At 43.2% G+C, this 26,957-nt stretch overlaps 2 protein-coding genes across 3 annotated transcripts; one reads left to right on the plus strand and one right to left on the minus strand.

Moving 5' to 3' along the window:
• Positions 1-842: 842 nt before the first annotated feature.
• mRpL3 (mitochondrial ribosomal protein L3) lies at positions 843-2,131 on the minus strand. The gene has a single exon (XM_037414091.2). It carries the CDS (start codon positions 2,087-2,089, stop codon positions 911-913), a length of 1,179 nt encoding a protein of 392 aa, XP_037269988.1. The 5' UTR covers positions 2,090-2,131; the 3' UTR covers positions 843-910.
• Positions 2,132-2,328: 197 nt separating this feature from the next.
• On the plus strand, positions 2,329-26,215 carry LOC119161552 (uncharacterized). Of its 2 annotated transcripts, XM_037414090.2 has the most exons (6): positions 2,330-2,627; positions 5,489-5,767; positions 9,388-9,665; positions 11,746-11,967; positions 22,829-22,898; positions 25,551-26,215. In XM_037414090.2, exons 1-6 carry the CDS (start codon positions 2,472-2,474, stop codon positions 25,686-25,688), a joined length of 1,143 nt encoding a protein of 380 aa, XP_037269987.1. In that variant the 5' UTR covers positions 2,330-2,471; the 3' UTR covers positions 25,689-26,215. The 2 variants fall into 2 exon arrangements, with proteins under 2 accessions (XP_075735149.1, XP_037269987.1); XM_075879034.1 differs by lacking the exon at positions 11,746-11,967 and having other exon boundaries at positions 2,329-2,627.
• The last annotated feature ends 742 nt before the right edge of the window (positions 26,216-26,957 follow it).

The following is a 26,957-nucleotide window of genomic DNA, read 5'->3' on the forward strand; positions in this document are numbered from 1 at the left end:
CATCCCTCCCAGCTGAGCTTCCAGCGCACTCGTAGGAAAGAGAGAAACCAATTATATCGCATGACAAGTTTCTGCAACTCTTCTCACACTTTATGGAATGAAAAAATGTTCCTGGCGGTAGATTTGCGAGGCAATGAATTCATTTAATAAAGCCGTTCGATGGTTACTCAGAAAAGTGTTGCGGTGTCCTTTTTAACAGCCTTTTGCAAGTTCACCAGGATCATGTTCATGAGCTTGATTCACCTTAACTACGTACACAACTGTTCTCGCATTTTTCTCACACTCAAATATGGCCACTGCAGTTGGAATAGAACCTGCAACCTTTAACTCAGCAGCACCATGTCACAGCCACTGGGATGCTAAAATGGGCAACCTGTGATAGCCTTACAATGGCTGCATTCCTTTAATACAATAGGTATGCTTGGCTTTTTGTGCACGACTACTAGTGCATGGTATTTTAAGCCTCGTACAGATCACGTGGTTTCTACTTCCATCTCTACCAGCCACAGTAGATTTTCAGAGACAAAAGTAAAAGGCATTCAAGCTGCAAACTTTTCTAGTGCTTTAAAAAGTCACAGGTGGTCAAAATTACTTTGAAGTCCATCAGTGCAATGCTACTTGAGCTCAATGAGATGTTAAGCACAGGCTTTCATCACTACAACAAGTTTTCCAGCCACCAAAATTGCAAGCGGTGTTTTGTTCCATACAAAGGTGCCCCAATAGAACACTATACTGCTGTAATCAGGAAAGACTCTACATTTAGCAGACACTCCATATGGAAATGTTAAAGTGTCTTCCACATAGGCATATTTACTGTTCCATGAAAGGGCAGCCAACTCAAATAATGTGGGCATTGATTTATTCTACAATTAAACAAGTGTTATGCAAATGCTTGTAAGCAGCTATGCGACTACTTCCGAGCCTTGGTTTTCGCCTTGACCTTGGCTTTCTTTTTAACTTGCACTTCTTCCTCCTCGAAGGTGACTGACGGCGCCTCGAATGGGTGCAGCTCTCTGTCGTACATTTCCTCTGGCAAAGGATGCTCAGCATCAGGGAAGTACGTGGGGAATGGTGGCGGGTCATCGGCTGAATGGCCCTTTTTGCCATGCCTCGAGTCGAATACATTCACAAGCGCCAGAGTGTGGCCAGGCACCGCAGGTCCGTGAACAAAAAGTACGTTGTGCAGTGTGTTGATGCGCCAGATGCGGAGACCGACTAGCAGTCGTCTCTCCTGGCCCATGTGTCCAGGCATGCGCTTTCCTTTCTGGATGGTGCCTCGCGGCCCGCCGATGGCTCCTAATCGCCGGTGTGCCTTGGTCGTGCCGTGCGTAGCCGGCCCACCTTTCATGCCCCATCGCTTCATCACACCCTGAAAACCATGACCCCGGGTCTTACCGTACACATTCACGTAGTCGCCCGGTCGGAAATGAGCCGCCGTAAGCGGCGTCCCAGGCGGAAGGGCCGCATCTGGAGTGACCAGGAACCGGGTGAGCTTCTTCTTGGGCATGACGCCAGACTTCTCGAAAAGCTTTAGGTAGGGCGCCTTGAAGTTCATGGGATCTATACTACCGGCACCCACTACCAAACAACCGAGACCGGGCGCTCGGAAGCCAAACCGCGTCTTTGCATATTGCTCCGGAGGCAAGTAGTCAATTACGTGGTTGTCCAAGACCTGTATCAACGTAGTGAGTATGCGCTTGCCAGTGTTAGTCCACATGGGGTAGATGCCTATCTTACGCCCGATCACTCCGGTCCTCCGTGACTCAGGCGTCCAAGTCGCTACAGGCCATGGTTCCTCCCTGAGCGGACTTTCACCTGGCTGCAGATACTTCTTCTGGGCAACCTCTTGGAGAAAAGTGTAGTTCTCTGGCAAGATATGATCCTGGTCCCTCACTTTTCTCCTGCGCGGTGCCCACCAGTGGAAAGGGTACGTTTTTCGCCTCTTAATGGTTGTAGACGTCTTGTAGCGGCATTGAATATTACATGCGATGGCTACACGTGGTGCGAACGTCTGTAACGTTAAAGCAGTATGGACGGAAAACCCAGAAAATAACCTAACTTGAGAAAACGCCGCAACATACCACGCCATTGCCGGCGCACATGCGTTCCTCGTGAAACACGGATACTGTCGGCGACACCAAGCGTTAACAGAAAACAAAGTGTTCAGTGAATAAGACCTAAAAAAATAACCTGCGTTAAAAATATAATGTTCATTTGTGAAACACTTGGTTGTTTAAGTTGTCATATTTAATAAGTTTTTTCATCTTAAAGTGGCTTTTGCAGTATTTACCTTGGTTTGGCTTTATGACCTTAGCAGGTTTTTGTGACATTCAGTCAACATTGACCGGCAGCAGCAGTAGCTAATTTCCTGCGGCTCCGAGTCGTGGGGCATGTGTATACATTTTGTGCATATTTAAACTGTCTCGTCTCCACTTTTCACTTGTTTCCTAACTGGAGCTTTCCTGTGTGATATGGCCGTGTGTTTCCGAGCGCTCAAGGGATCTTTGAACAGTGCGTTGGGGACTGTGAAGACTGGCAACATCAGGTCCCACACCGGTCTTCTGACCCTGAGCGCAGCAACGCCATGCAATTGCTATGTAACCCTAACCTCTAGCCGAGGCACGAAGGTGATTCTTGCCGTTTTGTGTTGCTTTCGTTTTTATTCGCTTCCGGAACCTTAGATCAGTCGCTTCTGCTATCCCGTGAGCTCACGTGTTCGCGCTAGCTCACTGACACCGTCTCCTACGTAATGTGCGATTCATGCGATGTGCGCTACACAAGTCGCCGGCCTCTTGATATTTTATTAATAAATAGTTTATGTTTACACAACTCATTAGGGGTACAGGTAAATACTGGGCTACTGCCTGCACATTGTGAGCGGCGCTTCGCGTTATGCCGTAAGCCACGAATACTGTAACCTAAAGTACAACTCTAGGCATTACCCATAGTTATCAACACTTGTGAAAGTGGTGTCGCATAAACCTAGCGCCAGGTTTTATTTCAACATTGGTACCGCTTTACGCGCTCATAACTTTTTCAGAAGCCACTGCTGTCTCGATTGCTTCCCTCTCGTCCTTCATCCACCCCCACCCCTCTGAAATTAAATGTGTGAAATAATCGCACAACGTACTAGCAGGCACTCTGGGCTTTTGGCGTTCTATTATTAACATTCTATTAGTGCTTGTGTTAGCGTCTTTTGGTACATTGTAAAGAAGTAACACTGTTTTGTCGTATGCTAAGTGTGAAAGATTTCTGTAAATGACTATGACTTTTAACTTTCCAGAAAGCACTTTAAGTTGAAAGCGCAATTAGGTATTAAATCTATTGATTTAAGTTATAGCTCTGTTGGCAAAAAAAGTAGATTATATTTTTGTAAAAGCCTCACCAGACGTCTCACTCCTTCAATTACCCCTTCAGCGGTTGTGTGTACAAATATACACGTCAAATACGGAGGAGTGTCACGCCCTGCACATTACTTTAAATGCCTTCAAATATTGTGTGTACATTTGTACAGGCTTCTCTAGTAGATAATTGACTCTCGCTTAACTTCATTAGGCTGTGTATGGCTCCAGAAGACCACTTTGCTGGAGACACTGCCATGTTCGGCGATTGTTCGACATGCCGGGTTCCAGGACCAACGTCAAGAGCATTGTTTTTATTTGTTCGAAGCAACTGCAACCGAAAAATGAACTGTGCGTGCTTTTTTGGGCCTAATACTTTTGTTGTTTTTTTTTCAAGAACTTAACCTGACTGAATACAGAATAATGACATTTGATTATAGGCTAATAATCATTTTTTACTGAAAGTTGTGCAGAGCAATGTATTGCCTCTTTTTTTATGTAATATCAAGTATCTTGAAATCATGTTGCATAAATATGACACATTTTTAGACGTCCATAATTCGCGACCCCGTAGGGGATATACTGACCTTGCCTCACCTCATTAGATAATCTTTGCCTTGGAATTTGTACATTGAAACAGGCTGTCAAGTGGCTGTGGTATTTAATGTTTCTTGCTACAGTCGCTTCTGCATAGACCTGCCACGGTGACATAGTGGTTATGATGCTTGACTGCTGATGACCCGCAGGTCGCAGGTGAAATCCTGGCCACGGCAACCACATTTTCGATGGAGCCGAAAACGTTCAAGGCTCATGTACTTATATTTTGGTGCACGCCAAAAAACCCCAGATGGTCTACATTTTTGGAGCCCTCCACTACAGCGTCTTTAGTAATCGTATTGTGGTAGTGACACGTAAAACCCCAGATATTGTTATTATTATGAGACCACTAACCATTGCATATAGTGCCATGTTGTCTTCTACAAAAAGCTGGCACTATGACTACACAGCTCTACACATCCAAACCACTGAGTGCAGCATAGCTAATTCAGACATACTGCCTGTAGTGTGATGTCAAAGTCAAAGGTGCAGTGTAAAAAATGTAAACTGCAGTGTTAAATCATACCCTCTGTGGAGGGGGGGGGGGGAGTGGTTATGCTGTAAGAAGGAAAAGAAAAGAAAAGTGAGCCCCGTAACTGTCTGCTTCGGGGAGCGACACCTCAACAGTAGCTCACAAGGGATGGGGGTGAGGAGGGATTAAAAGGATAGGAATAAAGGTGTAGAGAGAGAGAAAGAGAGATGAGGTAAGCGTGAGAGTGACGACATATCGAGGGGATAGGAGGGATAGGAAAGATGGAAACACGGTCACAGGAGTCCAAGGACGGGGCACCACTTGCGAGAGCTCTTGTCGGCGTCAGGAGATGGCATAGAGCAAGTCCAGTTGGTCAGAGTTGGGGTCTAGTGGTTATGGTGCTCAATTGCTGACTGGAAGGTTTTGGGCTTAAATCCTGGCTGTAGTGGTCGCACTTCGATGAAGGCGAAATGCTAGAGGCCCGGGTACTTGGTTGCAGATGCTCGTTAAAGAACCACAGCTGGTTTATATTTCCAGACTCCTTCACTATGGTGTTCCCTTAATCACATTGACATAAAAAATAGAAGATTATTGTTATATGTGTTAAATCATGGATAAAAAGGCTTGAAGGTTTGTGATCAAATTACTACACAAACATGAATACCATAGTCTCTGCAAAAATTAGGTTACTATTCACATCGTTGATGACATTACAGTAATACATCTGCAACATACATGCCAAAGCACAGAGCAAACTGTGTCTGTTCGCCTGATCGCAGTCTTGGCCAACATCATTCATTGTCTGCTCGTTGGGATAGTGTTTAATATGTTTTAATAGTGCTTTTGTTTAGCCTCAAAGAAGGAAGCATTTTTTAAGTGACCAGAGAGAAGCATATTCGTTCTGAATATCCAGTTCATTTATACCTGAATATTTACTTTTGCATGTTGAAATTTCATATGATAATACTTCAGCAAAAAACTGCCCTTTTTTTTTTTGCTAGACTGCACCTTTTAATGAAGGCAATGGAGTTCAATTGACACAGTTACTGAGCTTTCCTTCTGCATTTTTTGTGCACAGGTACTTGCAAGGCATGCTGCTGTGTTGCCTCAAGTCCTGGGTGGCACTTCCCTCCAGACCACATGCCACAGTTCGAGTATATGTCTCCCTGCTGTACACTCACTGCCTGAGGTCGTCATAAATGACGCCATTGCTCCAGAACTTATCAAACGGGAGGAACAAGCCCCTTTCACATTTTTTGAACTCCGTAGTGGCGATGATGAGACGAAGTCCTCAGGTGTCGTTTACAGAGTGCCTACTACAGTCTTGTCTGGCTATTTGGATGCTTACCCATACAAGGTGAGAACACAGCTTTTGTTCTTTTTAGGGTTAGAGTCTGTACAATTCATGCATGTTTCCTTGCCACTATACTATACACATCTTATTTAAATGTAATCTGATATATGGGTGAAGTGTTACTGAGTTTCAATTTTTATAAAATCTAGTACAGAACTTTTGGCCCACGGAGCCCACTTATGCTAATTCCAAGTGCCAATCTATTATTTTCATACCTGCATAAATAGCAAAATAGCAGAGATACTAAAAAGTTGCTTTCATTCCTTCTATTCGCATGCGTCATTGGCAACTTTTATAACAGTTGTATAATTTACTCATAAGTGGTCATTTCTTTTGACGGTGATGTTTGCAAGCTTTGTGGTAAATTCTGCGAGATAAGTTGTTTCGATGTCATGCTCAGTTTTCTGCACTTAGACTGCAGCACTTGTCCTCAAGATGACTATTTGTCGAGTTTTTGCACTGCCAGTGAAAGTGTTCTATCAACCCAAGACATCTATGGCTGTTGTGTCATCCTTTAAAATACTACTGACACGTTTTTTCAAAAGTGAGTTTAATCTGCCCTAGAAATCCCCTGTGTGCAGAGACAGCTCCGAGCAAGTGTGCAGCCTAGCAAATGCTGATCGGCATATTTTATTTTGATATTAAAGTCAATTTTTCCATGGCACACTTACGGACATCTGTACTAGCTTGATGTCAGGCTACAGTACGAATTCTGGTGACTTCAGGCAGCAGTCTGGCTAGTTCTGATGACGTTGAGTACCAAAACTTCTAAGATGCCACTTGCGCATCATCAAAACATTCAAGGTATCCACTTGTGCGCATCCCCAGCAGAGCCACGGTGTGGAGCGGCCATTTAAACATCACTATGTATTGTGCGAGCATATGACAAGATGCATATACCATGTTGTGACGTCAGAGTACAGTAGGGACTGAAACTAGCTTTTAATAGTATATTATAATTACTTTTTCAAGGTGCAGTTGCACTTAGCACTACTTTTTCTATGCTCTTGAAGGCTTGGCTTTTCATTGGACACAAAAAGACTACGACTGAAAATGTTTTTGTCAGTACCCTTTAAAGGGCCCCAGCATCATCTTTTCACATTAGCCGTAAGATGCTGCCAGTATGTTTTGAAGGCTCTTGTGTGACCATCTGAGTCAAATATTGAAGTGCGAAATGCAGTAGCAAATTTATAATTTTCTTTCAATACAGCCGAAATTCGCTTGCTATCCTCTTGCCAAACTGCGTAGTTGAAAGGGCAGACTGTAATAGAAGGGACAGGCATTGAGTGATTTCATGAGGCTGAAAAAAATCCTCACTTAATAACTAAAATGAATAGTATGCATGTCTTTATCCTTAAAAAATGTATCAATCATCTTTTTAGTTCTGCTGTCGGTTTAGGGTCATCTGCCTAATTTATTGTTTAACCCTAGGTTCATGCAAGGTGCCAGCCGGCACACTAAACCCATGCTATTTTTAACACTGCATGTCTGGGGCACTGACTTGTCTCATATTGAGCCTGCTGCAATAGTATTTGCCAATGCGTATCGCAATTTCCAAAATCACCAGTACATCAGGGAGTCAAGGGCAGGGTTGCCACTGGTGGCGACTTTTTGTTAAATGGCGAGTTTGAGAAGCCCATGGCGACCTAAAATTATGAGTGGTGATATAGCGAATTTTGGGTGATTTTTGGCTTAGCTTTGACAGACTTATGCACTCTATATTTAGTGTCTTCAAAAGGAATGGACAACAAGAATTTGTCTATTTTCATAGTTTTAAACCCACCAGCAGAAGGCGCACTATACGTGCAATTCAGTGTCTCTGTTTCCTGTGTGTATCTTCTCCGCTCATCTGAATCCTGGAGGCACTGGTGCTACCGCCTGCAATCTCACAAGAAAATTTAAGTCAGCAGGCTGCTTCGCATGCCGCAAGGTGGTGGTGCTATAGTAAGTTTTTTAGGTACTTTAAAAACTTTTAGCTTCTTCAAAGTTTCGCTTCTGAAGTGGCTAGGTGATGGTTAGGCTGCATGAGCCGACCACAGCTCCCACTGTCCTGAATAGCTTGTCGACTTTTTACTGCTGTAGTATCCACTAATTTGGTATGTAGAGTTTAAATTTGTTATTAACATACTTTTCGAGCCGGTCGAGAAGTCTGCTTCTTACGGCAGCTTTCAGAAAGTACACTGAGGCAAATGTGTAGTGTAAGCATGACAGCACAGAAAGCATAGTGCGGGCATTGTGATGTTTATGCAGGACTTACAAATTAAGTTCCATTGTTTTTTTATTATTAAGTTGTTCGATTGGCAGGCACATCATTCTACTGTAATAAAATTATCTAGTTAAATCAGCAGGGAGGCTATGTACACCGTCTCTCTCTTGTTGTGGTGACTGCTTCTCATTGTGTTCACTACAAATAAAACAATCACAAACTATTGTTATGAGGTGCTAGCATTCAGAGACGCTGCAGGTGCATTCATGTCCTTTCTCAGTGCTCCCATGGTTAAGAGGGTGATGCGACTGGCATTGAAAAACATCGATACAATATAATTTAGGAGATATGGATGATACCATACTCCATGGGGCTATACATAATTAGCGGTTTTTATTTCTGGGCATGCCACTCATATGAAGAGTGGCGACCCTATTGGAGCAATTTGAAGAAAAATGGCGAATTTCACTCAAAGGTCAGTGGCAACCCTGGTCAAGGTAGCTTGTGGCCAAGGCTACTAAGAGAACTCAACTCAAGCCAAACATTATTGCATGGCCCAGAGCCTAGAATTAATGGTAATTCTAGTCAGATGTAAATAGTTTCCTCTTTTTTCTACCTAGATTTCTTTGCTATATACCCACATCCACGGTGGTTAGCTGATTTGAGCATCGTCAGCTGCGTAGTTACTGTAACCGCTGTGGGATAGTGTCACATGCCTGCGTTCGCGATTACACTGCTAGTAAGCTGTGCATTCGAAGAAAAACAACAAAAGAATGTGCTTGAGGTCATGATGTGCTGACGTGAGGACACATCTTTGTGCCCCTTTGCCTTCTTCCCCTTTTCTGCGCAGCTTGCAACACACTCGTTGGTACAAAAAAAAAAAAACTGTCCTACAAATACTTGCAACTCCACTTGTACGTGATGGATTGTAAAAATTCTTGCTGCCTGCTATTCGTGAAGTGTCATGTGCTAATAGTGAGCCTATTCCATTATAACTGACAGGGCCCTTTTAAGAAGAGTATACCCAACACTGTCATCATGTGTCTGCCAGTATAGTATATCATTGTTTTTGCGCTCCATGTTTTTGCACTCCATGTTCGCCGATTGGAGAAACAGTTCTACTGTTTTGTATTTAATGCATGGATATTAAGTTTGAGATTTCAGCTGTGATCTTCCACAGAAATATGTTTTTTTTTGGCAATATGCACTGTAAATGAATGAAAGTGAGATATGTTGCCTAAACATTACTAATTGTTTAGTGTCATTCTGAAAGTTTGATATAGCCAAATTTGAACTGGCTGGCTCATAAATGGTATTGAGAGATATGCTAGTTTAGGTGAAAGTGTGGATAAAGGCACATTTATTATTTTAGATTTGGCTTCATCCTTGCTGTGTTCTTTTTTCTTTTGTTAATCAGGTATACTGCTTTGATGTGGACCGTCGGGTAGCAGCAGAGATGGCATTATCGGACTACGAGCGAGAGGTGTTGCAATTTGCGGGCACATCAGTTGCTCTGAAAGGGGCAGGCAGTAATCAGCAGCTACCTGATCCTGGTCGTGCCACAGAGGAACAGTTAAAGCGGATATCTCAAGCCCTGGCAAATCACTTGCCTCAATTTTTCACTCAGCCACACATGTACAACCTGTACAACAAAAACATTGTCTTCAGGAACAACATTCGTGGCATAACTACAAGGTTGGAGATTTGGCAGTCTCTTCTCTTTGTTTTTGTGTGTGTTGTGGCTGTTCATTCGAAAGTTGCCGATCTCGGTACCATTCATTTTGGTACCACTTTACTAAGCTACCAAGATTTCAATGAGCTGTGTTATCTGCATGGCGATGACCTTTCCCAGGGCTCCATTTTCAATTAGATTTTATTTTTGTCAGTAGCATTATAGAAGAGTGCAATATTCTCACCTTGTTATTCACATATTTTTTCTGATCAAATTTGATATAAAAAACATCTGTGCTCTAAGGGGAGAGAAACATAAGGTGGATTAACAGGGTGTCTTCCGACCTGAAAAACCTGGAATAGTCAGGGAGTTTGGGTATGTGTGGAAAAGTCAGGGAGTTTTCGAAAAACTTGGGTGGGTCATGGAAACTGACTGATGGGAGCCTGTGCGACTGTCATGAGAAAAAAATCTGTACATTTGATCAATGTTTATGAAGTCTTTCCTCTGAAACTGGAGTAAATGGCTAAGCAGAAATATTAAGAAAAAGAGCAGTGCATGCTGTTGTTTCTGGTCACACAATGTATCTTAATTCCTAAGCATGATGTTACCAATGCCCATAAATTTGTCCTGGTTCGTCTTTGCCATGACACGAGCTTGGCTTGAAGGCATTAAAGAAGTTTAGGTAATTAAAACTAATCCAGAGCCTTCATTCATGGCAATCATTACCCACTGTGCATTTTTGGAATAGTAAACCATATAATAATTGACTGAAAATTTCTTGACACTATTAAAAGTATATTTATTCAAATATGCCATATGTAGTAATCACAAATTCATTACTCAAGTAAATTTCACTGTGTTTTAATTTTTGCAGCGAACCTGTACTGCAATTATTTGCCTTTTATAGAAGCACGAAAAAAATAGTCGTATTGATGTGAAGTTTTGCTTGAGTATGTGAGAAAATGTCTGTATGCATTGCAAAAGAACAGCCATATTGAAGTGAAATTATGCTGGCGCATGTGAGAAATTGAATATAATCTGTCATTAAAGTTGCCACAACCTGGGTGATTGTGGGAGTTGCAAGAAATGATCAGTATTGCCAACTGTAACACCAAGCTAAACTATTAAAATATACACAAGAAAACTATAATTGCAGGATCATACTTAAGTATTGAACGGATAAGATGAATAGAAAATCCTTTATTGAAAAAGAGGGAGCTGCATGTCCTCTATGGGGATAAGCCGGACCTTCAAGCTATAGTAATATTTCAGAGCTTCATAGGGTTTACACTTATGCAAGTCACAATCATTTGTGCTGAGGCGGTGTGTGATCAGTACTATGGTTTGTAGGACTCCCTAAACCACTCTGATCAGGCCACTCTGACAGCCATATTGCGCAAATAATAACTGCGTGTCTGGGTCCGTAAGCAGCGCTTCACAATAATTTGTGCATTGCAAAGCCTGTATGGCCATTTGCCCTTTATGGAATGCGAAACATTGCCATAAGTGGTGAAGGTCTGCGTGGCAGCGCAACCCGCAGTGATTGCACGTTACTGTCGCAGTGTCCGATTGGCGCCATTTAGCTAAAGAATACGGTGTGTATGCAGAATTTGCGTAGACCTTATTAATGAATACTTCTTGAGAGCGCGACACTTGTTGGAAAAAAGGACTGAAGGGGGGGGGGTAACCTGCGTAATGCATTTTTTATTAGCAGGACGTAGGGACGTGCGCATGTAGTGCACGGTGGAGTAGACCTGTAGCACATACCAGACAAGTTACAAAGCTCTACGTAGATACAAGAATTTATCAAAGCCTTATTTATTTGAACATACTGCATAATTATCACAGATGCTTTGGAATAATACTTGTAGGTAAAGTGTACTTGCCATTGTGAAATTTTTTTATTTAGTGCTCACATTTAATAGTTCATATCAACATAAAAATCAATAAGAATCTTTTTTTTGTTTGTGAAAAGCAAACTCCAGTATGTTCCAGCAAGTCTTCCCTTGCTTTAAACAGTCTAGTTATTCTTAACAATGGCAAGACGAATGATAAGGTGAGCTTTGGCTGTTGGTGAACTCCATGGATGCTTCTGCCTTGCAGGGGCATTACGGGCTATGTGCAACAAATGGCATTAGTTCGCATCTTGGGTCACCTACGCTATGCACATGTGCGACTGGAAGTTCTCAAAATGACAACTCACAAGGAGGACAGCACAGTGCGTATACGGTGGCGCATTGTGGGCGTGTCCGGCTTGCGTGCCCTGTTCATGTTCTGGAAGTTTCGAATCTGGGAGTGGCAGAAGATGATCTCTCAGGAGGCAGAGTGAGTACAGATTCTGTAAAGATGGGCTCTGATTGTGTTACTTCTGACCTGCTCTTATTAGGCCACAAAATTTAATAATGTAGTGGGGAATACACCAGGCAATGACCAGTGGGACCATCTCTTAGGGTGAAGCGCGAGCTTGTGCATGAGCTGTAGAAGCTGGACTGTTCGAGTATTTTTGTCCGTACCGGCTGTCTGCTTACTACCTGGCGTCGCCGCCGCAGGGGCGTCTGCGGAAGCAGGCGTTTGGTGTGTAGTGACACCACGGACCTGAGCTACTGGGGGGATTTCGACTCCCTCCCACGCCCAGCCGTGCGTGGCTTTGCCATGTCCGGGGAAAAGGGGATCCTGGGGGTTGAGCTCTGACGCTGGGTGATTGGACCTTTAAGGCCCCCGCAGAGGCAACACACCCCTTTGGCTCCGGCTTCACGTAGACGGCACCCCTGGGCTGACCTACCTAGGCGAAATTGGCTGTCGCCTTTTCCTATCTCTCTCCCCCTAATCTTGGTCTTTATCTCTCACTTTTTATCTGTCCTGTCATCTCTCTTCCGTTTACTTCCAAATTTTCTGGCGGCGAGGGTTAACCTGGTGTATCTATCCAACCTAGGATAATTATACCAGGTTATAGCGGCGATGTATGGCTGGCGTCTCCAAGTGTTTGCTTTCAACCTTGTAGCACCCCCATGTTGGGCTCGGTGGTGGGTGGCCACCATCGCTGCCAAACTTTATAGTATTTTTATGGCAAAAGCTTTGCCCCCCCTTCCTGATCGCTCCGTGAAAGGGTGGCACGCCGAAGACACTTTCCTGCTTAACACACCAAAGCCGACATTTCCAAAGTACCATGTTATCCACAGCCGGAATGAAAAAAAGACAGTCCGAGCGATTTCCCCTTTCCTCGTGTCGAAAACTCTCACGGAAGCAATAGGCCCAGGTTATAAAGTGACAAAGATGGGAAGTGGCAATCTTCTTCTGGAGGTTCGTGACAAAGCTCAGTTTGAGAAGCTGTCTAAACATGTAGCGTTTAAGGAAACCCCTGTTTCAGTAGGCCCACACAGGTCTATGAACACTGTCCGTGGCGTAATTTCCGATGATGATCTTACTGAGCTTTCTGAAAGTGAGCTGCTCGAAGGTTGGCAGGATCAGAACGTGGTCAAAGTCCAACAAATAACAATAAGGCGCAACAACAAACTTACCCCAACAAAACACGTAACAATTACCTTTGGAACAAGTGACCTACCAGAATCAATTGAAACCGGCTATTGTAAGCTCCATATGAGACCATACATTCCCAACCCTCGTCGATGTATCAAGTGTGAACGTTTCGGTCATGGATTGCAGAGTTGCAGAGGGCGTGCCACTTGCACAAAGTGTGCATCTATTAAACACATACTAGACAACTGCACCTCGGAAACAACTCATTGTTCGAACTGTGAAGGAGATCACGCTGCCTACTCACGATTATGCCCCACATGGAAAAAAGAAAAACAAATAGTAGAACATAAGGTCAAATTCAATCTGTCATTCCAAGAAGCACGTCAACGTTTCGCACTACACAACCCATCTTAATCCTTTTTCGCAGATGTGACGTGCCGTGGCGCCGCACCACATGACTCTACATTCGCGAAAGTCACGCAGTGTGTGGTCACGGTCATGCCACCAGCACCCCCGGCTGGAGCAGCCTGTACTGCTCCGCCACCTGACAAACAGGGCCGGCAGACCCCTGTGTCTTCTGAACCTCGGACCACTGCAAATGCAGTTAGGTCTGAAAGTTCTGTGACCATGCCTGCCGAGCAGACACCATCCACCACCTTACAAGAGGTGATGGATACAAGTATGACTCCTCTGGCGCCTCAAACGCTGAAAGATAGGCGCAACTCTTTGGAGCGCGCCAAGAAAGAAAAAAATACGAATTACAGGGCACCCACCCAAAAGGCCCTGTAAACTAAGGCAACACTTTTGTACACACAGCACCACACAACACTAAAATGACACAAATACTACAGTGGAACTGCAGAGGACTGCTGAGAAACCTCGACGATATTCAGGAGCTCTCACACGAACATACACCAAAAGTGCTGTGTGTGCAAGAAACACTCTTGAAACCAAAACATACTAACTTTCTACGCAATAACGTTATCTTTCGAAAGGACCAGAATGATGCCCTTGTGCCATCCGGTGGTGTTGCCATTATAGTTAATCAAGGGATTGCATGCACACACCTACCACTACAAACATTCCTTGAGGCGGTGGCTGTTTGAGCAGTTCTTTTAAATAAGCTCATCACCATCTGCTCTCTATACATGCCTCCACAACACCGTCTTGAAAAGCATGAATTCCAGTCTCCCGTAAATGAACTTCCAGAACCCTACCTTGTCTTAGGGGACTTTAATGCACATGGTAGCCTCTGGGGTCACTCTCGCTGCGATGCGTGAGGTCGCCTGATTGAACAGTTCCTTTTTTCTTCCAATGCGTACCTTCTGAATCGGAAAGAGCCAACATATTACAACATCGCTAACAATACGTACTCAACAATAGACCTCAGCATAACATCCCCATCACTCCTGCCTCTACTTAAATGGGAAGTCATTAATGATCCATACGGTAGTGACAATTTTGCTATCATTATCAGCACATCAATAACAAATACATGTCCTGCACAGGTTCTCAAATGGCTCACCGACAAAGATGATTGGGAAAAGTTTCAAAAAATGACTATATTAACTTGGACTGACATGGCGGCGTTAAGCATAGAGGATGCCGGGTGCTACTTTACAGCTTTTTTGGTTGATGCAGCAACGAAATGTATTCCCTAAACCTGCGGACCATCAGGCAAACAACAAGTCCCATGGTGGAATAATGACTGCCGTCATGCGCGAAAAAAACAAAATAATGCATGGAAGTTGCCTAGAGACTCGCCTAGAGCCGAGAATCTTTTAAACTTTAAAAACATCAAGTCGCAGGGAAGGAGGACACGCCGACAGGCGTGGAGGGAAAGTTGGCACAAATATTTATCAAGCATTAATTCTACACAGATGAGGCGAAAGTCTGAAACATGGTTGGTACGGTGGCAGGACGAAAAGCACATTCACTTCCTTTAGTGAACACACAAGGGTAGAGTTTGGAAGACCAGGCGAACACTCTTGGAGCGCACTTCGAACAGGTCTCCAGCTCATCACACTATAGTGAAGCGCTCCGACGATACAAAACCAGAATAGAAAAACAGAGATTAGAGCGCGAACTCACAACACATAAGGCATACAATGAACCTTTCTGTTTGGCTGAACTACAAGCCTCACTTACCTGCTGCAATAAATCTACCCCAGGCCCGGACCGTGTGGCGCATGAAATGTTAAAACACCTGCCCACTGAAACCCAGAAAGCTCTCCTCTCCCTGTTTAACGCGATATGGTCTTCCGGCGAGCTACCCTCAGCCTGGAAAGAAGCTATCGTTATCCCCATTCTAAAACAAGGCAAGGACCTGGTCTCAGTTTCCAGCTACAGGCCAATAGCCTTAACTAGCTGTCTTTGAAAGGTCTTTAGAAAATGATTAACAGGCGCCTGATGCACTTCCTTGAAATTAATGGCCTACTTGACCCATACCAGTGTGGGTTTCGAGAGGCTCGGTCCACCACTGACCACCTTATCCGTATTGAGGCACGAATTCGTGCTGCTTTTGTTCATAAGCAATTTTTTCTTTCTGTGTTCCTCGACATGAAAAAGGCATATGACACTACATGGCGCTTTGGCATATTGCAAGATATGTAACATTCAGGTGTGCGGGGTAGAATACTGACAATCATAGAAAGCTACCTGTTCAACCGTACATTCCGTGTACAAGTTGGCCCTGTCTTATCTCGAATATTTGTCCAAGAAACAGAAGTGCCACAAGGAGGTCTATTGAGGTGCTCACTTTTCTTAGTTAAAATGAATTCCTTGCACCTGTCTCTCCCATGTAATATTATTTACTGCATATATGTCGATGATGTACACATTGGTTTCAAATCGTGCAACATTTCAATGTGCCAACGTCAAGTTCAACTAGGGTTGAACAAGGTATCTCAATGGGCAGATAAGAATGGTTTTATACTCAACGCGCAAGAGAGCACTTGCGTCTTGTTCTGCCGAAAGGGGGGCCTCCATCCTGACCCCAACATTGACGTGCATGGTCAACCTCTGTCAGTGAAGACCGAGCACAAGTTTCTTGGACTAATATTAGACACAAAACTAACCTTCATCCCACACATCAAGTATTTAAAAGACAGGTGCTTAAAAACAGTGAATATTTTGAAAGTGTTGTCATACACTACATGGGCAGTGACAAGAAATGTCTGATGAATTTATATAAAAGTCTCGTACGCACACGCCTAGATTATGGTGCTATAATCTATCAGTCAGCAACATCATCAGCCTTGAAGGTTCTAGACCCTGTCCACCATCTAGGCATTCGCCTCTCTACAAGTGTTTTTCGAACTAGCTCTGTGGAGAGCCTCTACGTGGATTCGAATGAATGGTCGCTTCACCTACAAAGATGTTACCTGTCTTTCTTTTGTACTTTCTGAAGGTGAAGGTAGACAAGAAACACCCCTCTCATTTCACAATTAATGATTTGTCTTTTTCTGGCTTGTTTGAGAACCGTCCTTTGTTGAGGCAGCTCTACTCGCTTCGTGTAAGGGGCCTGGCCGAAAAAGCAGGTGTGCCTCTTCTCGAACACAGTTTGATGGCTCCTGCAGCATATCTGCCACCGTGGCAGTGGCAGCTTATAGACTGTGATGTCTCTTTTGTTGAAGTGACAAAGCACGCACCACTTGCACACATACATACTTCCTAGAAATACAACATATACACATGCCCTGAGTTTTATACCGATGCCTCAAAGTCCAACACTTCTGTGTCATGTGTAGCGGTAGGCCAATCCTTTTCCAAGGCGGGCGTTCTTCATCCTGATGCAAGAATTTTCACAGGAGAAGCTTACGCGATACTGGCGGTCGTAAAGCACATCAAACAGATAAAATTACAAAAGGCGGTAATATACACAGATCCCCTAAGTGTGGTTAAAGCCCTGAAAACTCTAGAACACAGGAACCACGTGCTAGTGTCACTTAACTCACTTCTGTGCACACTGTACACATCATAACAGCATGTCGTTGTCTACTGGGTGCCATGGCACCGGGAGATACAAGGGAACGTTTTGGTCGACAAGCTGGCTGCTTCCGCCAACGACACTACTTCCAATGCATCAGTACCAATCCCTGCACTTGACTTGAAACTTTTTCTGAAATGAAAGCTTAGGGGGTATTGGCAGAGCACGTGGGATAGACACACAGACAATAAACTCCATGCTATCAAGCCCGAACTAGGTCATTAGCCGCCACTATCAAAATCACGACACGCAAAAGTAACACTTACAAGGCTAAGAACAGGACATACACACACTACACATTCATATTTTCTGTCCACCGGCAATCCACCATTGTGTGAGAAATGTGGAAACCACTTCCGGTTCTCCACATTCTTGTCCAGTCCAATGAGTTGGATGCTCTAAGAAAAAAGCACTTTTTACTGCCCTACCGACAGCAGCTCCCACTACACCCTGGGATGCTCATCGGTAGGGATCCGCTTTTTAAACTGCAATCACCTTTTACGTTCGTAAAAAATGTTCATAGCTTTCACCCCATATTTAGAGGGGATCCATAGCTCGACCTCTGTGCCGTGGTCGTGGCTGCGGTGACTACATCTCTGTCATGGTTTTATTATCACGACATTTTGCCATCCACTTTCACTGCACATACCTCACGCCACTGTCATGATTTTATTACTTGTATGTTTTTACCTGCGTTAGCGCGAGGAATTTTAAGGCCCCTTTATAGCCATGCATCATATCATCGTTCACATCTCTAGTGTATTGAAATGGCGCTCTTTGGCCATCAATTGGCCCTTGCGCCGTTAGATACCATTCATCATCATCATCTACGTGGCGTCGCTATTAAACTCCCTTGCAAAGTGGTGGAGGTGCTGGGCACCGGAAGCAACTTGCGCGTCACGCTCGTGAACTTCAGGTGGCACGTGAGGCGCGCGTTATGAAGGCCGGAACGAGTAGTCAGGGTATCTTGGTGCCTCCAGGTTCACTACAAAGCGTCGATGACATAGACGTGCAACGGAACTTGGAATTACGCAAAAGTAGCAAGCGTATGGGCCGGTTGTCAGCAGTGCGCCAGGGATTTCCTGAGTGCTGCTGCGTAACTGGAAGCGACGCGGTGGACGGTCGCACAGGTTGTAGGGTATACAATGGCAGACGACGTGGTGTCGTTGCCGCGACGACTGCATAAGTCAGTGGCGCGGTGACAGGTGCTGGTGGAGAGGCCAACATCGGCAAAGGCAACGCCTCGGAGACCTGCTCCTGAAGAGCGTTGTCTGATGGTCGGCGCTAGGCAGTTCGTTGGTACTGCGGTAGTCGGCCGATGCGAGAGACACAAAAGCTGTCATGCTACCTCATTGCATACATATTCTTTTATCTGCACCAGCAGGGTGCTGTCACCACCAACGGCCAGGGCAGCGAGAGAGTCGTCTGCTGTCGTCGACCTCTGAACAGATGCACATCGTTTGGGAATCTCTTCCAAGCTCTGGCACAAGGTAACAAGTTCGGACACGGTTCTTGGGCCATTCGCCAGCAACATTTGAAAGGCATCATTGTCTATGCCTTTCAAGATATGCCTGATCTTGTCTTGTTTGTTCTTCTCAGGGTTAAAGTGCCGGCGTAAATCGATGACATCTTCAATAACGCTTCTGAAGCTTTCGCCCTGCCTTTGCGCCTGTCCGCGTAGGCGCTGTTCAGCATGGTGGTTTGTGAACCACAGGCTGGCGACGTCTTTAAGGTAAAATGGAACATACTCCAATTTCGAGGGGTCATCCTACTTGTTGGCGGTGGTGCTCACCTTTTTCAAACAGATGCAGCCAGTCTTCCACATCTTTGTCCTCGGTGCCGCTGAAGAAGGGGGGAATCTCGTTGGCGTAGGGTGATAAGCACAATGACTAGTTGAGATTGGGCCGTGCTTTGCTGGGCGGCACCTTGCTCTGTGGTCTGATCAGGCATTGTTGATGCAGCAGGCAGCTTCCGGCTTCGAAGTTCCATATTTGCGTACCCAGCACACTTCCACCACTTTGCAATAGTTTGTTTATTTCTGTTGATTCCTTCAACATTAACCCTATTTTTTTTTACCAGGCAATTTTCACAAAAGCACTGTTCAAAATGCCATACACATTTATGTCCACGCAGTAAGTTCTTGGTATAATTCCTTATTTCTCTGAGTAAAGAGCGAAAATTCCATAGTGCTGGGGCACAATAATCAGATTGACAGTTCATGGGTCTAGTTCTGTTTGTCAGCTCACTAACTTGTTGCTGTCAATTGATTGCTGATAACACCAATTTAATAGATACCTTTTAAAACCTGCCACATTTCCTTTTGCCTGAGAATACAGTCGAAACCCGCAATAACGAAACCCCGCGAGTACGAAATCCCCGCGGCAACGAAATACTTTCGGATCTCGGGGAACATTTATAGAAGTCCATGGTTTACGTATCTTGCAGCAATGAAATGTTTTTGAACAGCGATCCCGCATTAACGAATTTTCTACCACAGTGTGGGTCTTATTTTACCCTCCCGCCAAAGGTTAACTGTCGAAAATATGCTCGTATGTGTGTTATGCGCACTCAAAATTTGTAAATGTCTGCTTTTGCTGCGCTAGCGCGGGTACCGGCATATTTGTTTACTGAAATCGGCTATGGGGTCTGTGTCCGGCAATATGCCTGACCACACTGCAGCAGGCGATGGCAAATGATCATGCTGCGATGGCAAATGGTCAGGCGATGGCAAATGATCATGCGGGCTTCTCCACCGCTGTGCAAGCATCACGCGCGGATTGCGCTTCGGCCTTACCAGACGAAGATTTGGACCAAGGTGCACTTGACGGCGAGAGTGGTGGCAGTGCAGAGCCTTTATCCCTGTCCAACGCCTGGGGGGAACTTCGAGCCATCGACATCCCAGATGAATTCACCGTTGATGCGTTCGTTCGTGCCGACGACGACGTAGTCGTGTACAAGGAAGTGACCGACGAGGCCATTATCGAAAGCATGCGCGAAGCTGACGACACCGAGGACCAAGAAGAGACGCAAGCGGAGAAACTCAACCCGCGAGTTGTTTTGGATGTGCTGGACACCCTTTCCTCCTTCATCGGCGCACATGATGACAACGTTGACCGACTTCTGGCAATAAATTTTCGTTCTGCTGGCCGTATCACTATTTTTATGTCTCACACTCGCGGCAACGAAATTCTTGCGAAAACGAAATTTTTCGGTTTCCCCGGTGACTTCGTTATTGCGGGTTTCGACTGTAATGCAAAATAACAGAACCGCAAAAGTTCACCTGCTCCTAAACTTTTTTATGTGTTGCACCTGTACTTTTGCATGTGTCAAGCATATGGCTTAAACGGATTGTTTTTTTATGGTGGCTTTATAAACACTGATTTTCAAAAATTTTATTTCTCTTGTGCTTGCCCTCTTATTCCTCTTGCCATCACTGTGGTGACGGGGTGAAGACTACAAAATCTTTTTTCAGTATACTATTCAAATTATAATAAAGATTAGCACCTGCGCTCACATTATTATCATGATATGTCAGCATAACATATCCAGAACGTGCTCTTATCTCAGCTAGTATGTTTAGGTTCATTATAAGTGGAGCTCTGTGTTTTCGGATAAATTTGAAAAAATAGCTAAACACTCGCCGCTAAAATTTTTTGGCGATTTGACTTTATACGATAAACTCTGATTTTGAAAGGCATCCTCAACCTTTAGAGGGCACTTTTCAAGTTTAGAATCCTCACTCCAAAGGATTGCGTCTCCATCAGTGGTAATAACATTGTATCAATTACAAACTTTAAGGTTGTTATACGAACAAACATAAGTATTTTGTGTTGATGTATTTGTACATGTGTCTCTACGTGTTTTTGCTGTGAAAATTTCCAGACATATAAAATGCACTTATGGGGTTTGCATACTTTCGTGGTCTGATATTATTTCACCTAAGATTTTTTAGTGTATTGGGAATAATAATAATAATAATAATAATAATAATAATAATAATAGGTGTTTTTATGTTCTATTAAAAAGATTAGAGGCTGGGAGTAAAAGCTGAGGAACAGCTTGACTGGCTCCTGCCCTATAAAAGTACACTTTGGCGATTATACAGCAGTGCCCATGAACAGCCTTTTAACCACGGTAAATAAACATCAAGTGAGAAAAAAAAACAGGAAAGATTGGAGAAGCATAATTATTAGCTACAATGCAGCGTAACTTAATTTGAAATAAATAATGATAGGGCCACACTGCAACAACTTTAGTACTAAATTAAATGCCAAATTTTGGAGAATTTGGGATTTATGAAAAATAAACTTCGACAAACATCACCGAAAATTTCTCTTCGAAAAATAAACTCCAAGAAACACCCTCTGAATTTCAAAAAAATAAAAATAATAAAGTCCGAAAACATGGAGCCCCCTGAGAAAAGAGCACCGATTACAGGACAAGGGAACAGATGATGTTCAGTGTCTGAGTTGTCAATTTGCATTAGCAGCTAAAATCTTCCTCTGGTATGGCACAGATAAATCCTAAGTATGTGCTCGAAGTGCTAAAGGAAACTTTGTACCTCATTGATATTAGGTCCATCTTGGATTATGCATGTGCAGCTAGGGCCCCTTCACAAATATATTTGAAGATAACTTACAGCGGGTCGAAAACACAGCTGCAAGATTTGTCTAGGGAAACTACGATTACAAAGTTTGAAGTCAAGAAATCATACAAGAACTGGAATGAAAATTGCTTCCATTCTTAGGAAAATAAAAATAATTAGGCTAACTCTTTTAGCTAAAGTATACAGTGGCAACACAGGAATCAATACGAACATTTATTTAAAACTACCTCATTATCAGTGTAAGAGACGTGACAATTTAAAAAAGGCCCTAACAATAAGGCTTTTAAGTTTTCATTTTTCCCTCGAACAATTGAAGAATAGAATCTGCTTCCCGGTGAAACGGTATCTGTCCCAAACGTTTCTTCTGCCATAGAGAACTTTTTATGAATCCATCTAAATATTACTTCGAATGTCTGTATAATGGGATGTTGTCAAGAGCCTTGGAAGTATTTTTTGGGGGGGAGGGCAAACCCGTGTTGCATTGCATTTGGGGGAGGGGTGAGCGCTTTTGTAGCTTGGGTGGGGGCAAGTGCTGGTGTGGCTTGAGGGTGGCAAGTTCCCCTTTTGCAAGCCCATAGATGTCTTAGGCTTCTTTTATTTTTATTGTATTATTTCTTTTACCACAATGTCTGTATGTGCTAGTTGTATGGTTTTAATAATTCTGTTTTTTCATGTTTTGTTGCAATTTTATGTGTGTAATTAACCTGCTACGATTATGTGCGGCTCGGGCACTGTCAGTATGTGTACTTTATAAATAAATAAAATACAGAGGAAATAAGCATTTACAGTGCATGGATTTTATTTCCAGCAAATGTGGCCACATTTTGATGAGGTTGAAATGCACAAACGATCATGTATTTAGATTTAGGTGCATGTTAAACAACCCTAGATGCTAAAAATCAGTCTGGGATGGCTTAGTAGATTTGCCTCAATGATAATAATTGTTTTCTTAGCATGTAAGACCTTGGAACCTAATTGAATAATTTTAACCTGTGATAAGTACCAATAGGGTATTGATTCTTACTTAGTCTCAAAAGATTCTTCAGGAGCACATGTTTCGATAACCATGTAAAAAAAATGTGTGGTTGCAAACTGTTCAATTATACTTCTGCTAGGTGGACAGATGGTTTTTCGGTGCTGAAGGTCGGATCTGATGGCCTTATATATGAGCATATTTGTGACAAGGTAAGCTATTTTAATGATCTTTGCTGTTGTGATTCATGAAAAAGGGTGGCAGGGAATATCTTGCATAGGTAGTACAGCAGTAACCAAGAATGTGCGACTATTGCTGCATTCAGTCGAGTAAGGAGCTGTACCTTTTTATCTAATGTCACACGCCTATTAATGTAGCAAAATGACAGCAATGTAAGCACAAACCTCTTTTGTGCAGAGCCTTGGTTCGCAATGGATAAATCTACATTTAACTAAATTTGACTTGTTCCATTTAGGTACTATACTGCTTTGCCTTCCCTACACATGTCATGCTAGGACTGCCATTTTGGCCATTTCCATGTTGTATTGTAAACAATGCTCTTGATTATTTACAACTTCAGTTGACTTTCGCTTGGCAAGCTAGAACTTTTACATTGCATGGGTGACACTGTGAACATGGTTAAAGCACATGCATTTGTGTATATTACTAATGGCATTATAGCATGTACTAGACTCTAATCTCTGCCTTATTATATATAGTATGCACTAGATCAACAATGTTTCAAATTGAAGCTAAACTTGTGGCAATTCAAGCAGTAAACACACTTCGTTTACAACTGTGACAAATTTATGTACATATCTTATTGTTCTTTGCTGCATACACTAATTATTGAGTTTATGTATGAATAGTTGAAAAATATCTGTTTTGGAACTATGTGGTATAAATCTTGCATGAATGCAGGCACTATAAAAGTCTGTAAGCAACAACTAGTGGACTACTTTATTAGTAGTAACTAGGGAGAAAGGAGAGACCACAAGTTCACAGAGCAAACTATTATGGCGAATTTCGCTGGTAGATATGGAGTGGCCGCCGAAATTCTGGAGCGAGCACTCGAATTTTGCCAAGCCAGATTTGTGATGTGATTGCCCCACGTGAGGTCACTCTGGAAGTTGTTTACGCATGCATCACTAAACAGGTATTGGAAAGTTCCTCAACGTAGCCAATTCTCATCGGCCGTGCACACGGCAGGCCAGGAAACATTTCCTTATACATCATTTTTTATAGCGCGTACGACTCATTGACCTCGCTGCTGCTACTTAGCAGAACTAGTGCTCTTGCTCTCACTCAAAGCGAGAAGCAAACCAGCAGCAGCATGTCCAGCAGAGTCAAATGACGCCATTTTAGGAATGTAAACAAGTGCACAGGGTTACCAGACAGACACCGCCTAAAAAAAAAAAAAAAACGCTGAAGACAATCTAGGTGCCCGACTGTACTAAAAATGACGACACCACATTCTCGGAGTTCCAGTGAAATACGTCTCAGCAAGACGGGGCACGCCGAACGCTCTGTCACAGCATGGTTGCTCCAAATCTGCCAGTGCAAAACGCAAACTTGTTCCGAATCTACCAGCAGAATGCAGATTCTCGGCCGCAGAGCAAGAAAACTTGCTCCCACTCGACGGAATTCGCAATTAACTGAGTTGCAGTGAAAAACACACATGAGGCATTTTTTTTTTTGGAAATGAGTCAAATCCACCTAAATAGAATTTGAGAAAACGGCAAAAATTTGCTATGCAAAATAAACACAACGCTGTAAAAGCTATTTTATGATATGTTATACATGTCGGCTAGGGGAAGTTTCAGGCCGCAATTAATTAAAAAATATGCAGCGGATTTCACCATTATTAGCTTGATAACTTTGTATTTGGCTCATACTGAATTGAGACATTGAATTCAACGTGGTATTCTTGAAAAAGTTTTATTGAAATTGACCTTCAAGAGTGGTAGGATGGAGCTTTGACAGAAAAGCCAGAGGCAGCAGTGCTTCAAGAGCACTATACATCATCACGAGCACTATACATCAGAGCACTATACATCATCTGTCACGAGCGCACACTTGAGAGTCTTTTTTGTGTGTTTACATTCCGGTAGCGGCACATTCTTGCTTCTCCGGCGTCGACATTGGTTCTGTTCACGTTGTCGTCGACGTTTGGGGATAGATCTCTTGCCAATCTCTTCACTTCCATCAGAATCCATGATAATCCAGCTCCGAAAAGGGAAAAAAACTTGCAAAAGCACCGAGAAAACAGGCCGAGCAGTTAGACGGGAAATCACACGGAGGCTTCCACGTTTGCCGAATCACGTGATCGCTGATGCGCTCTGCTATTGGCATACAGGATTTGACTCATTTCGATCCATACAGCTGGCTCAATTTCATTTTGAAACGAGATCTGTGAGCCCACGTAGCTGTTGGTATTTGACCCATTTTGTTCTGATCACTCTTTTAGAGGAAAGTTGAGAGAATGTGCTTGCATATGGAGCACTATTTGAGCTAGTTTCGGTTTCTGGATTTAGGTCATTTCGAAAAAAATGTCACACATATATACGTGGCCCAGCAAGCCACTCTTTTGAAGTTTATCACTACTAGTATGTATATATATGTGTCTTTTTCAATAACGCTCAGTTGATCATTTGCGCTGCTTATGTGTTGTCTTTTTTGCCTCCATTCATGTGCTGATTTCTACACTGGTACTGAACCAATTTAATTTGCCCAGGAAGCCCCCCTACTGTACTACGTTATTGTGCAATAACTTCTGCCTTATGGTTTTCTGTGATTACTTGAGCATATTGTTAATTTGATTGTCAAGTGCCATTGATGCAGCATATTTATTTCTCATGTTGTAGATGATGCCTGACGAAGAGCTAGAAGAGGCAAAGCCATCCAATGTGGCGGTAAAGCTTGCTTTGTTGCTGGGCCTGACACCTCAGTCATTTAGTTTTGGATCACCAATGATGTCCTCGAGCGAGAACAGCCTGCTCTAGTGCTGAAACCGAAGTCCTTGCTTCTCCTCACCTATGCATTTTGTGTGTGCAGTGTACATAGCTTTAGGAACACAAGTCAAGATGTTTGTTGGTCTTGTAATTTTTTTGTTTTTCCTTCCTACCATGTTATAGCAAGGTGTGACTTTGTAGTTTTTGCAAAAAGGGTCGGTAGTAAAGTTCTAATGTCAGAAAAATCCCTGTGAGTAGCAGTGCCTAGAAAAGGATGGCACTGCTCCTGCAGAATGCAGCAGAGCTTTTGACTTAGTGGCTTGGAACTGTATTTTGCTAAGTGATGAAGCAAGTATTTGGAGGCCTGTCTGAGGTCATTTTGAAACTGTTTTGACAGTATAAATTGTACATGCATGAAAGGGTTATTTATCATAGCTGTGTACCTGTGTGCGTCTTTTGTGCTGTGTAGCTTTAAGTATTGTGTTTTTCTCCCCAAAATTCTGTTCCCTGCGTGTGATCTTTATGCAAGCAGCAATTGATTTGATGGAAGGACAATTTGTGTTGTCCTCTAAATTGAGGGAAGGAATACTGGTTGGGCATGATTTTTTACGTTGCTTCTAGATTGTGGAACTAAGAATCTGCAGTGGTATGTTCACTAGTGTTTTTGTGCTGTTTTTTTATTGTTGCTGGGTATTGTTTTTATTTTAATTAAATTAAAAGATGGCACAATTTGATCAGTATGCTCATTTGTCTAGAATAAAAAAAGTTTTGCTTTGTAGGTGAAATTGATGTACATAGTGTTCTTTTTTATTCCCAAAGAGGCAGCATTAATGAATTATTGTACACCGTTTGCTGCTAAGTTTTTGTTGTTAGCATCAGGGCTGAACGATTGTGTTTTCTGCGCTGTCTAAGCTGTATGCAGAGTGATCTTCGACTCTTTGGGGATTTTAAGGTACTTCATACATATTGCCTCAGAAGCCGCTACTTACAAGATGTGGACATGTAATTTCAAGCTAAGCATGTTATGTGGAACTTGTGTAACAAGATAGACTGTGGGGTATCGTCGTTGTGATCCAAATATTTCTGATCGTTCAAGAAATGTGCAACAGTGCATATTAAATGAAAACAGCTCAAGTGTAGAGTCTTTGCATTGTCCCTAGGTGGCACGAGGCAGCTGGCTTCACGTAACAGCATGTCAAAATAAGCCTTCATTAGCATTGTGTAGTGCTTAAAGATGTGTAAGATGCATTCATTAAGGTTTGTGGATCATTACAGCTGTAGAAAGCGGAGTTATATTTTGTCAGGCCAGCCTAGGTGGAA

This window comes from Rhipicephalus microplus, chromosome X, assembly GCF_043290135.1.
Source record: "Rhipicephalus microplus isolate Deutch F79 chromosome X, USDA_Rmic, whole genome shotgun sequence".
NCBI lineage: Eukaryota > Metazoa > Arthropoda > Arachnida > Ixodida > Ixodidae > Rhipicephalus > Rhipicephalus microplus.

What these genes read in the sequence shown, in the direction of transcription:
- mRpL3 (XM_037414091.2), bottom strand. Translation starts at nt 2,089, where the DNA reads ATGGCGTGGTATGTTGCGGCGTTTTCTCAAGTTAGGTTATTTTCTGGG.
- LOC119161552 (XM_037414090.2), top strand. Translation starts at nt 2,472, where the DNA reads ATGGCCGTGTGTTTCCGAGCGCTCAAGGGATCTTTGAACAGTGCGTTG. An exon ending in CCTCTAGCCGAGGCACGAAG is followed by an intron (nt 2,628 to 5,488) that starts GTGATTCTTGCC and finishes TTTTGTGCACAG; the next exon opens with GTACTTGCAAGGCATGCTGC. An exon ending in TGGATGCTTACCCATACAAG is followed by an intron (nt 5,768 to 9,387) that starts GTGAGAACACAG and finishes TTTGTTAATCAG; the next exon opens with GTATACTGCTTTGATGTGGA.